The sequence below is a fragment of the Eschrichtius robustus genome, chromosome X, assembly GCF_028021215.1.
Source record: "Eschrichtius robustus isolate mEscRob2 chromosome X, mEscRob2.pri, whole genome shotgun sequence".
Lineage (NCBI taxonomy): Eukaryota > Metazoa > Chordata > Mammalia > Artiodactyla > Eschrichtiidae > Eschrichtius > Eschrichtius robustus.
Window position 1 is genome coordinate 104,765,249 of NC_090845.1, and position 12,232 is coordinate 104,777,480.

Here is a 12,232-nt window from a genome sequence, read left to right on the forward strand (position 1 = left end):
TTGGATCATGTTTGTTTTTTTTTAATCCATTCTCCCAATCTCTGTCTTTTGTTTACAGAATTTAACCCATTTATATTTAAATTAATTACTAATTAATAAGGAGGGACTTTACTTCTGTCATTCTGCTATGTTTTCTGTGTGCCTTATAGCTTTTTTGTCTCTCATTTCCTGCATTACTATCTTCTTTTGTATTCAGTTGATTTTTTTGGCAGTGGTTTTTTTTTTTTTAATCACATTCTCTATTTTTTAATTTTATTTATTTTCGGCTGCATTGGGTCTTCATTGCTGTACACGGGCTTTTCTGTAGTTGCGGCGAGCGGGGCCTACTCTTCATTGCAGTGTGCGGGCTTTTCCTTGCGGTGGCTTCTCTTATTGCGGAGTGTGGACTCTAGGCACACGGGCTTCAGTAGTTGCAGCACGCGGGCTCAGTATTTGTGGCATGTGGGCTGTAGGGCACATGGGCTTCAGTAGTTGTGGCGCGCGGGCTCTAGAGCGCAGGCTCAGTAGTTGTGGTGCACAGGCTTAGTTGCTCCACAGCATGTGGGATCTTCCTGGACCAGGGCTCGAACCCGTGTCCCCTGCATTGGCAGGTGGATTCTTAACCACTGCACAACCAGGGAAGTTGTCCCTCTCCCTCACTTTTAAGGACAGTTTTGCCAGATATAGGATTCTTGGTTGATAGATTTTTTTTTCTTTAGCACTTTGAATATATCAGTCCACTGCCTTCTGGCCTCCAAAGTTTCTGATGAGAAATTTGATAATCTTATTGAGGATCCCTCGTGTGTGACAAGTCGTTTATCTCTTGCTTCTTTCAAAATTCTCTTTGTCTTTGGCTTTTGACATTCTGATTTTAATATGTCTCAGTGTGGGTCTCTTTGAGTTACCCTGCTTGGAGTTTGTTGAGCTTCCTGTCTTTCATCAGATTTGGGAAGTTTTCACCCATTATTTCTTCAAATATTCTCTCTGTCCTTTTCTCTCTCTTTTCTCCTTCAAGGACTCCCACAATGGGTATGTTCGTCTGCTGGATGATGTTCAACAGGTTCCTTAAGGATGATGTTCAACAGGTTCCTTAAGGCTCACTCTTCTTCAGTTTTTTTTTTCCTTTGTGTTACTCTGATTGATAATTTCCATTGTCCTGTCTTCAAGTTTACTGACTATTACTTCTGGCTGCTGAAATTTGCCTTTGAATCCCTCTGGTGAATTTTCATTTCAGTTATTATATTTTTCAGCTCTGAAAAAATTTTTTGGTTTCTTTTTAGATTTTTTACCTCTTTATTGATATTGACATTTTGTTCATACATCATTTTCTTGACTTTTTCCATAACTTCCTTTAGTTCTTTTAGCATCGAGACTGTTGTTTTAAAGTCTTTTTCTAGGAGATCTGCTGTCAGGTCTTCTTCAGGGACAGTTTCTATTGGTTTATTTTTCTCGTTTGAATGGGCCATACTTTCCTGTTTCTTTGTATGCCTTGTGATTCTTTTTTTGTTGAAAACTGGACATTTGAATTTAATAACATGATCACTCTGGAAATCAGATTCTCTCTCTCTCTGTCCCAGAGTTTGCTGGGTTTTGTTTTTGTTTTTAATTGTTGTAAGCTGTCTCTGTGCCAGGGATAAACCTGAGGTGTAAACTTGGGGACTTATCAGGTCTTTCCTTAGCCTGTGCCTTCCCCTGAGCATGTGCAGTGACTTTCTAGTTTCCTTCATATATGCAGTCGCTTTTGAACGCCCTAGTCGCCAGTGTCTGGCTCCCAAGAGGGGAAAGAGAGGAAAATGAAGGGAGGGGGGGAGAAAAGGTACCGGTCCTTTAAATCCCCTGGGAGTCACTTCAGCCAGAGGGGGAGGGCCTTGCAACAATGGGAAGAGGTGCTACAGTAATGGCCACGGCCTCTTTGACTGCCCCCCTGTGATCAGAAGCAGCAATCAGCAGTCGTAGCACAGATCCCCAATATTTGGAAGACAGGGTCCTTCTTGTTCATCCTGGCTCCCGCAAGCTGTTCCAAGAACATGTGCACCACTGTCTGCCATGGTACTTGAGGGGTGAGGTACAGATAGCGGCCATTGTGCCAAGAGCTAAAATTGACCAAAATCAAAATTAAGGTAATTTCCTGCCCAGGTCCTCCCCTGGAAGTTGCAAGTCTTCAATAGACTGCAGAGTTCCAAAATAGTTACATCAGGTAGATTCTGCCAGTGTAACTGTTGTCTCTGTAGGAAGATAGATTTCTGGTGCTCTGCCATCTTCTCAGAATCCTCTCTATAATATATATTTTATTGAGGTGGAATTCAAGTGTGCAGTGGAGCCACTTTAATATATTTTTAGGAAATCAGATTATAAAACAATGTTCAGCATGATCTCAGGTTTGTAAATACATGTGCATAGAGAAGAGGTTGGAAGGAAATATATGAAAATGTGAATAATGGTCATTGCTGAGTGGTAGCATTACAGTTTTTATTTTCTGCCTACATTTCTGTAATCTCCAAATAGGTTTCTGTAACTTCTTAATAATCAGAAGGAAACGATCCTTGAAAAAAGAGCAAAGACCTCTTCCAGGTGTGTATTCAACTCACAGTGTATTCAGCGACAGTGGTCCTCAATTGATTTCAGAGGAGTTAGTAGCTTACCTGTACCCCCTTTTCCCATATATTGAATAAAAAACAAAACTTTCTTACCTTACAGGTAAATGTCAAAGAGCTTGATCCCAAATATGCTCATATCCAAGTCACTTATGTGAAGCCCTACTTTGATGACAAAGAACTCACAGAAAGAAAAACTGAGTTTGAAAGAAACCATAATATCAACAGATTTGTTTTTGAGGCTCCTTATACATTATCAGGCAAAAAGCAAGGCTGTATAGAAGAACAGTGCAAACGCCGTACGATCTTGACTAGTAAGTGGGACTTGGCATAACTTCTTTGTTTGACATGGTCATTTTTTTTTAATTAATTAATTAATTAATTTATTTTTGGCTGTGTTGGGTCTTCGTTTCTGTGCAAGGGCTTTCTGTAGTTGCGGCAAGCGGGGGCCACTCTTCATCGCGGTGCGCGGGCCTCTCATTATCACGGCCTCTCTTGTTGCGGAACACAGGCTCCAGACGCGCAGGCTCAGTAGTTGTGGCTCACGGGCCCAGTTGCTCCGCGGCATGTGGGATCTTCCCAGACCAGGGCTCGAACCCGCGTCCCCTGCATTGGCAGGCAGATTCTCAACCACTGCGCCACCAGGGAAGCCCCTGACATGGTCATTTTTTGATACACACAAGCAGCAGCTGGTCAGCAGGAAAATGTAACTGAAACTTTAATCATTCATTGTTCTGCTGTTCAGTCACTAGCTGGCACAAACATGGCTATGTTATAAACCATTGGTTTCCCGTATGTAATTCATGATTGCTCTGAGTTGTCTCATAAAGAGAATTTCTCCCTCAATCCTGAAGTAATAAGGTGCCAATCTGGTCCCTAAGGTATTTTCCAGACAAAGCATGGGGAGAATTAAGCACAATAGATTTTTTTCTTTAATTTGCCTGTTTGATTTACTGTCTTAAAAACTCATTTGTTCAATCTTAACATTTAATAGCTTCAAACTCATTTCCATATGTGAAGAAGAGGATCCCTATAAACTATGAACAGCAGATTAATTTAAAGCCAATTGATGTTGCTACTGATGAAATAAAAGATAAAACTGCAGAGCTGCAGAAGCTTTGCTCTTCTGCTGACGTGGACATGATTCAGCTCCAACTTAAATTGCAGGGCTGTGTTTCAGTGCAGGTATGTTGGTTGCTAAACATGTATTAAATGTTTCTTGACGTTCCTCTTGCTTTCATAAGGGCACAGAGCAAGCATTAATTGTAATTGTCTGTTATACTCTTACTGAGTGCAAAAACCTGTACATTTTTGATCAAGTTAATAAAGAAATTATGTTCAATTTCTATAAATTTTGTGTTATGTCAGAGGACTTTAACATAAATCCCTCTGACTATAGCCAAGCCCTATATTTACATATCAGAAATCATTAACTAACCTATTAGAATATCATCTTTGCAGATGATTTGCTTTAGTTAATCTTTTTCAAATAAATTTATAGTAAGAATAGTAAATATGTTTCTCAGATGTGGATTTTTAACATATTGGTTTTCTTTAAAAAGAGAATTGCAAAAATTACTTTTTGGTTGTATTCTAACAACTCTCGTTTTTCTCCTTTTGTAATTTAGGTAAATGCAGGTCCGTTAGCATATGCAAGGGCTTTCTTAAATGACAGTCAAGCTAGCAAGTATCCACCTAAGAAAGTAAATGAGTTGAAAGACATGTTTAGGTAAGTGCTTTGTAGTTTTCAGATTATTCCTCTATTCTTTTACTCCATTTTCTTCTTAAAAGAAGCCAAAATATTCACCAAATAATGTCCCTCCAAAAAAGGACATTCTCTGTTCTCTTTCACAACGTTTAAGTGACCTTCTGATGGTACTTTAAGTAGTAAGGAAATGTGTGATTTCTATCTTGCTGCAGGACTTTAACAATGTCCTAGCGACCCAAGACATTAAATATGACAACTTACTTTATTGCTTTGGATATTGTGACACAAACACAAGCCTACTTTCATTGTGTGATGCCCTCCTTTGCCTGACTGACCTTATGTTACAGCTTTTCAGACCATTTAGGGTAGGAAGGGCTGGATAGGCTTGCTTCTATCCACATCCTTAGTTCCACTTGGATTCTTCCAGTCTAGGGCATGTGATATCTTGTCTGGACTGAGCATCCCTCTAAGCTAGGGCAGGTCTGAATGGTCTTGCATTGGAAAAAATCTGTTTCACATATAAAAAGAGTTTACATTCAGAATAAGAGAGACAGCTGAGTAAAATAGACTAAGGAGAAAGATGATAACTTATCCACTCATTTGCTTCAGACTTATTTCATTTACTTTTCCTGTCTCTGTGTTATCAGCTGTTTCACGTTACAGAGTAACCAGTAGTCATTCATTCAATATTTATTAATGCCTGGCATGTATAAAAAGATTCTACTAGTTGCTATGACAGGGATACAAAACAAGTGGGCAGTGAGGTACTTTGTCCCCTAAGACCTACAGTCTAATTATGGACATTAAACATAAACACATGAAATGATGGAAAAATGCTTTTATGATAGCTCATCAACTCTCTGTCCCAACTCCTACCAGCCCAGGGCAGATACTTAATGCCTATAGCACCCAGCACTGTACTGGGTGCATAGTTAGTACCAAATAAATTATTTTTGAATAAATGACATTATCTACAGATGTAAATTAATGTTAGCACAACTTTAGCTGATATCATATCAAGTAAATGACTGAGCAAGTAGGCTTCCTAGAGGGTATATGTTTTGAGCCGGATTTTGAAGGAGGTAAGAAACCAGAAGAGAAAGATGGAAAAGAAAGAAAAAGATATTTCAGACTTAGGAGGTGGCATTAGCAAAAGCCCAGTGAGAAAATATAGGATTCTAATCTTCCTTGTAGGCAAGCCATGGTTAAAGTAAATATTAAATTGTCAGTGAGACTTTCGAGGAATAAACAACAAAAACTTTATCTTTGATCTTCATCCACAGGAAGTTCATCCAAGCATGCAGCATTGCACTGGAACTAAACGAGCGGCTAATTAAAGAGGATCAGATTGAGTACCATGAAGGGCTAAAGTCAAATTTCAGAGACATGGTAAAAGAATTGTCTGACATTATTCACGAGCAGGCAAGTATTAGGGTGGTTGAAAACGAAAACGTGATCTGGGGTCCGTAAAGAGTTACTTAACAAATCTATTAGTTTGAAATGTGTTACCTTGAAATTAGTATGTTATTTTAAAATTTGCTCATATTTTCTTTAATCATTTAAATGATGTAACACAAATGAAATTTGAAGCGATTACTTTAGCAATTGCTTCAGATAATAAATCATTTGGTTCTTTGTGCCACAGAGCCATTAGAAGCGAGTAGCTGAGCAAGTCTGAGTTGATCTACTATGAACATGGATAAGAATCTCTCAAGAAGGGTCCTAGAGAAGTGAAATGGCTCAGTAGCCGAATCCCTAAATGACTATTCCTGTCTTAGCTGTAAGAAACTAGATACAGGTGGCCCTCCCTGTCTGCAGGTTACACATTCACGGATTCAACCAACTGCAGATCGAAAATATTTGAAAAAAAATTCCAGAAAGTTCCAAAAAGCAAAACTTGAATTTGCTGCACATAGGCAACTATTTACATAGCATTTACACTGTATTAGGTATTATAAACAATCTAAAGATGATTTAAGGTATCGGGGAGGATGTGCATAGGTTATATGCAAATACTATGCCGTTTTATGTAAGGGACTTGAGCATCCTCAGATTTTAATATCCGTGGGGGGGGAGGGTGCGAGAGGCAGTGGTCCTGGCACTAATCCTCCAAGGATACCAAGGGACAACTATACCATCATTTAGGTGAGTTCCAAAATTTGGGAATCGTCTTAATACCCATACAGCTAGTTTTATTTTCATAAAACCTAGCATTTTAATTTATGACTGAGTGTTAATGACAATTACAGCTAACTTAGTAGAACACAATCTGAAAAATATAGAAGCAAAGATCTGCTCACCACTTACAGCCAAGTTATGTCATAATTAAATAGTTATGACTTTCCTATCCCTACTTACCTAAAACCAGAGTACTCCTGAATTGTCCTGGTAAATGTCATTCCTATATTGGGGTCCTGAAATCTGTGTTTACAACCACTCTAGACATGGATTGTCACTCAAGTATTTTAATATCTTCAACACAGTTGTAAAAGTCACAGCATGATGGTCTGGTCCCTCAGTGCGTGAGCCTATTAAGCTTATCATTAAAGTCTCCTTAATTTCCTTACTAAGGAACACAGCCAATAAGATAAATATTTGCTTCAGAAACTCTTCAAACTCTCAATTTTTTAAAGAAATTAAGGCTCCTTAAAAGAAACAAGGATAACTACAACCCTTTAGAGAACCCATTCTTAACACTGGTTCCAGAAAGGAGAACCTCATCTGTCCTGGTATCTGCATTTCATTGATTGCTTGGCACTCCCCTGCGTGAGACCATCTCTCAAAGGGTGGACTTACAAATAGTGGTTAGTTCCCAAAGATCTGCAGTGTAATGATGGGTGAAAGAAGAGGCGTTTCGAGGAAAACAAAAGCTAGTTGACTCCAGGCTCCACCTCTCTGAATTTAGCATGTATGCTTTCTCTTAGAAAGGACTACGGGAAATTTAGTTACCATTAGCCCAAGGTCGCACTGAGTGACTAGGAGTCTAATTTTCTAACCATGGTCATCTTCTCAGTATGGAGAAGCCAGTCAGCCAGACGTTCATCATCCCATCTGTTCAATGAGACGAGTCACCCCAGTCTCCTACTCTCCCGTTCTCATGGCTGGGAATTTTGTTGGCCTGAGGAGTCTGGAATCAGTGATCTATTTCTTCTTTTTGCCATCTTTACTTCTGTTAGCCCACTTAGGAGTGAGTGCAAACTGTTCCAAGGCATACCTTTGCTGCTCAGTTTTCAGAGGCCCTTTTTGGCCTCCTTCCCAAAGCAGCCAGGTGATCAGGACTAGGAAGATAGGGAATCATTCCACTTCCTTTATTGTCTGTATCTCAAGCTCAGCCCCTGAGTACAGTGGGGACTTCACCATCACTGCTCTGGGGTATACTTGAATCAAATAAGACCACATAATTTATTCCTAGAACCTGTCCAGTTTATGGGGTTTTGTTCTCCATAGTCCATAGGAAAAAACAGCAAAAACTCCTCCTTCACAAAAGATATAAAACAATTACATCATTTTAAGCCAATGTGTATTATATTACAGTTATATAATTTGCATGCAACCGTATGACCTAGCATTGAGCTCTAATTTATTCAAAATGAAAGCAAATCATTCAATTTACTGCTATTACTGTGATCAAGATATTTAGAGTAGTGGTTTTATAAAGTTCTTTTTTCCCGTGTTTAAAAAAAACAAAGTTCAACTGAGTAAATTTTAAAGATCTTGGCTTTATTCGGTGATTCATGAGTCAGGCAGCATACCATCTAGCAGACAGAAAGGAGCTCCGAAGAGTTTTACAAAATGGAAGACTTTTACAGGTAGAACGAGGCAGGACAAGGAAGTTACTCTAGAAAAGAGCTGATTCTCTCAGGCAAGGTCACCTTCCTACGGGGCACAGTAAGGGTCTGTCAGATGGAGTACCTCACTAGTGCCGACCAGGTAATTCCAGACTGAAAGTAATGCACACACTTTTTTTTTTTTAAACATCTTTATTGAAGTATAATTGCTTTACAATGGTGTGTTAGTTTCTGCTTTATAACAAAGTGAATCAGTTATACATATACATATGTTCCCAAATCTCTTCCCTCTTGCATCTCCCTCCCTCCCACCCTCCCCATCCCACCCCTCTAGGTGGTCACAAAGCACGGAGCTGATCTCCCTGTGCTATGCGGCTGCTTCCCACTAGCTATCTATTTTACATTTGGTAGTATACACACTTTTTTCACTGCTTAAGATTACCTGCCTAGAAAAGGCTGAAACTGCAATTAGGTTAGGTATTAAGTCTCAGGTGACATGGGCTTAGTGCAAGTGACTCCATTTTGGGCCTCTCATCTCTTTTTTAACACCCTCAAGTATGGATTTTACAAATCTGCTGTCTTATATCCCACCTGTCTCTCTCATTTAATTTCCATGAACCATGGCTATTTTGTTTAGTTCTAGGGACCAATATTTTAGACCTTTGATATTATATATTGATAGCTAACCAAGAAAGATCTTAGTTTCTATTGGTTTATATTTACGCACGCTGTACTGTCATAATGCATCATATTCAGGTGTGCCTTACTTTGGGCAAATGTTGACTTTATAGTGAATTTTTGTAAATCAGTATTTCCTATTAGATTCTCATATAAAAGAGAGCCTTTTTTTAGTCGTACACTTTGAGACATATTATTTCCCAAAGGAAAACATAATAATACAAAATAAGATAAAATATAGCTGTGCATTGCAATGTGAATTATCTGTGAGCTCCATAAATGATTACTTGACAAAAAGATACGGCCTGGATATCCTTGGCCCTTTTCAATGTAATCTGTTACACTATACTAAAATATAAAGTCCTTTTAAAAACTTCTTCAGGGCTTCCCTGGTGGCGCAGTGGTTGAGAATCTGCCTGCCAATGCAGGGTACATGGGTTCGAGCCCTAGTCTGGGAAGATCCCACATGCCACGGAGCAACTAGGCCCGTGAGCCACAATTACTGAGCCTGCGCGTCTGGAGCCTGTGCTCCGCAACAAGAGAGGCCGCGATAGTGAGAGGCCCGCCCATCGCGATGAAGAGTGGCCCCCGCTTGCCGCAATTAGAGAAAGCCCTCGCACAGAAACGAAGACCCAACACAGCCATAAATTAATTAATTAATTAATTAATTAATTAAAATAGCTTTACAAAAAAAAAAGCAAAATCATTTAAAAAAAACTTCTTCAAGCTTTTGACTTTTTAAAAGGGATTTATATCACCTTAAAACTATTAATTGCAGGTCTTAATTAGATAGAGTTGGTGGTGGCCATTGTAGTGTCTTTTTGGTCTGTTTTGTTCATGATGAATGCTCTATTTTCTCGTCACATCTGACAGTTGTGGATAATCAATCATCCCTTAAACCTCTCCTGTGCTTTCAGATTAGTGTCATGAGTTATGATTTTTGTAAGAGGAAATTTCTCTATTATGGACTTTATATAAGACATGATTTGTAGCAACACAAATGATATGACGCATTACTGCCACCGTAAACCAATTTGCAGGCTTAATACTGAAGTTTCAGAGCTAACTTGAGAACCCAGTATTGAAAGCTTGAGACCTAAATTGGGACAGTATAGTAAAGAGGTTGGATGTGATGTGTACGCTCTTCTTTTCTTCTATATAATCCATGCATGAGATCTCTGTTGCTTTTGAGCACACAAAATAGTTAATTTTGGGGACTTCCCTGGCGGTCCAGGGGTTAAGACTTCACCTTCCAATGCAGGGGGTGAGGGTTTGATCCCTGGTCGGGGAGCTAAGATCCCACATGCCTCGCGGCCAAAAAAACAAAACACAAAACAGAAGCAACACTGTAACAAATTCAATGAAGACTTTAAAAATGGTCCATATCAAAAAAAAATCTTTAAAAAAAGTGGATAATTTTTAAAACATCTATACTAATATGAATATGTATGTTTACATGTTTATGGGATATAAAATTTATATTTATGAAGTTTATTTCCAAGAAAAGTCTTCTGTATTAATTAGCTTATATAATTATAGTATGTATTTAGAAATGTTCACTTATTTTCTCTTCACTTAATATTATTTCCCAAGTCTCCAGGGAAGGAGCATGGGTATCTGCATGTTTGAAAAGTCCCACAGTGATCCTGAGAACCACTCTTAGAAGATGATCTATAAACTTGTATCAAAGAGTCCACTGTTTAGGACTCTTGTTATGACCATCTGTTAAAAAAATTGTTTTAAAGATTGTATTACCTCTCGCTTTCTGTTGAATTTTGCATTTTACAGCCTTTTGTTTTTCTTAATGAGTAACCAGATCTTTTCTGCTTTTTTGATATGCTGCCTTTGTAATACAGCTTTGAAGACTTGAGTCGGTAATGTTTCTCTTTGCTCTTTCTGCTTTATGTCATTTTAAATAGCTAAGTGTCAGTGATAAATTGAAATATGCCTGTGATTTCATATACACATACTTTTTTTGGCAGTGGCTATTTTACTTCATGATAAACATGCAGACTTCTTTCGTTTTAGATATTACAAGAAGACACAATGCATTCTCCCTGGATGAGCAACACGTTACATGTATTTTGTGCAATTAGTGGCACGTCGAGTGACAGAGGTTATGGTTCCCCAAGATACGCTGCTGAAATATGAGGACATACAGATGTAAAGTGATAACAAGAATGAACCTTCTCAGGAATATTTTGAGCTGTGCAAATGTTAAAATTTAAGGATTTGATATACATGGAGTGTTTTCTTCCTGACACCAAAATTTTCATGCGTTCAAACAGGGTGCTTACATATTTGTAAATATTTAAGCAACTTGAAAGTGCCTGGAAAATTGCACCACTGTGCTTGGTTTGTACTTTTTTAGGTAAATCTATATACTGAGAAGTAGAGCTCAAAAACATTAATTCGATTTGCTTAATTGTTGCTTAAAATAATAATGGTACTGTGTAAAATTGTATAATGGAACACAATAAAAGGTAAAACTTATTTGTAATTAGAAGTGAAGGAAATACTTTGAACTTAGCATTTTTCTTGACAGGAAGCTAAATTTATTATCATACTAATCCTTGGAGGAAAAAAATTGATAAAATTTCCATAAAACATGGATACTTCCAATTGGGGAGATGACTTGAAATCTTGCCTACCAGTGGTCAAGACTGGGCTAAAGGAAACAAAAACATTATTTAAAAAGGAAAATTTCACAAAGAAAGGATATATATAGAAATACCAGGGTTACCGATCCTTCAAGTTTTGATCCAGTGATGCTAGGTTCTCCACTTGGTCTCTCTGACGTACAAGACGAGGGATTCCTTTGTGGCGTAGGTTTGCCTAGCAAGCAGCGTTTGTTGCCAGAGCCTCATCAGCTGAGGCTATATAGCTATAAAGCTAAACAAAACATCTCTGAGATTTGCAGTCAGTACATACTATGCAACTCCAAAGCTTTAGCAGCAGATTCTGAGGGTAGGGATTTTGTAATGATGATTTTCTTCAGTTTACAAGTTTGACAAGCATTTTGATAGAACTTGATGGTTGCAGCGTTTCTTGGGTCGGTATACATAACCACCACAGATTTAGCAACTGCTAGCTAAGGATTACATCTCTAACTATGAAGAAGCCTCAGACTACTTAAATAATTCAGGAGAAACCAAGATGCGAAGAACTTTTTTAGCTTGCATTATCCGTATAATTTTGGCTGCCTTTCATGTAAACTTTAAGTCCTAGACTTATTTTTCTTATGTAGTTTAGCTTATTTTACAGACAAAAAAAAAAAGGGGGGGGGGAAACAGACACTGAAATATAAATGGATCGCATGGAGCCTTGGCTTTTTAAATACTTTGTGATCAAGTAAATCTTAGAGATTATGCACCTGGCTTGGCCATTTTTCTTTACATGTCATTTTTAAGCTTTCAGGGGAGCATGAAATTATTTATGAAATGTTAATTTTGTATTTAATAGGGGATTCAGAAATTTCAGAGGCA

The 12,232-nt window shown here is 38.3% G+C and overlaps 1 protein-coding gene across 3 annotated transcripts in view; it reads left to right on the plus strand.

The window, feature by feature from the left end:
• Positions 1-11,945, plus strand: part of DOCK11 (dedicator of cytokinesis 11) — a 189,405-nt gene extending 177,460 nt beyond the window's left edge. For all 3 annotated transcript variants that reach the window (XM_068532530.1, XM_068532532.1, XM_068532531.1), the window contains 5 exons: positions 2,677-2,887; positions 3,568-3,758; positions 4,202-4,302; positions 5,565-5,703; positions 10,776-11,945. In XM_068532530.1, the coding sequence (XP_068388631.1) occupies positions 2,677-2,887; positions 3,568-3,758; positions 4,202-4,302; positions 5,565-5,703; positions 10,776-10,898 (765 nt within the window). In that variant the 3' untranslated portion in view covers positions 10,899-11,945. The remainder of the gene's footprint in view (positions 1-2,676; positions 2,888-3,567; positions 3,759-4,201; positions 4,303-5,564; positions 5,704-10,775) is intronic.
• Positions 11,946-12,232: the final 287 nt, after the last annotated feature.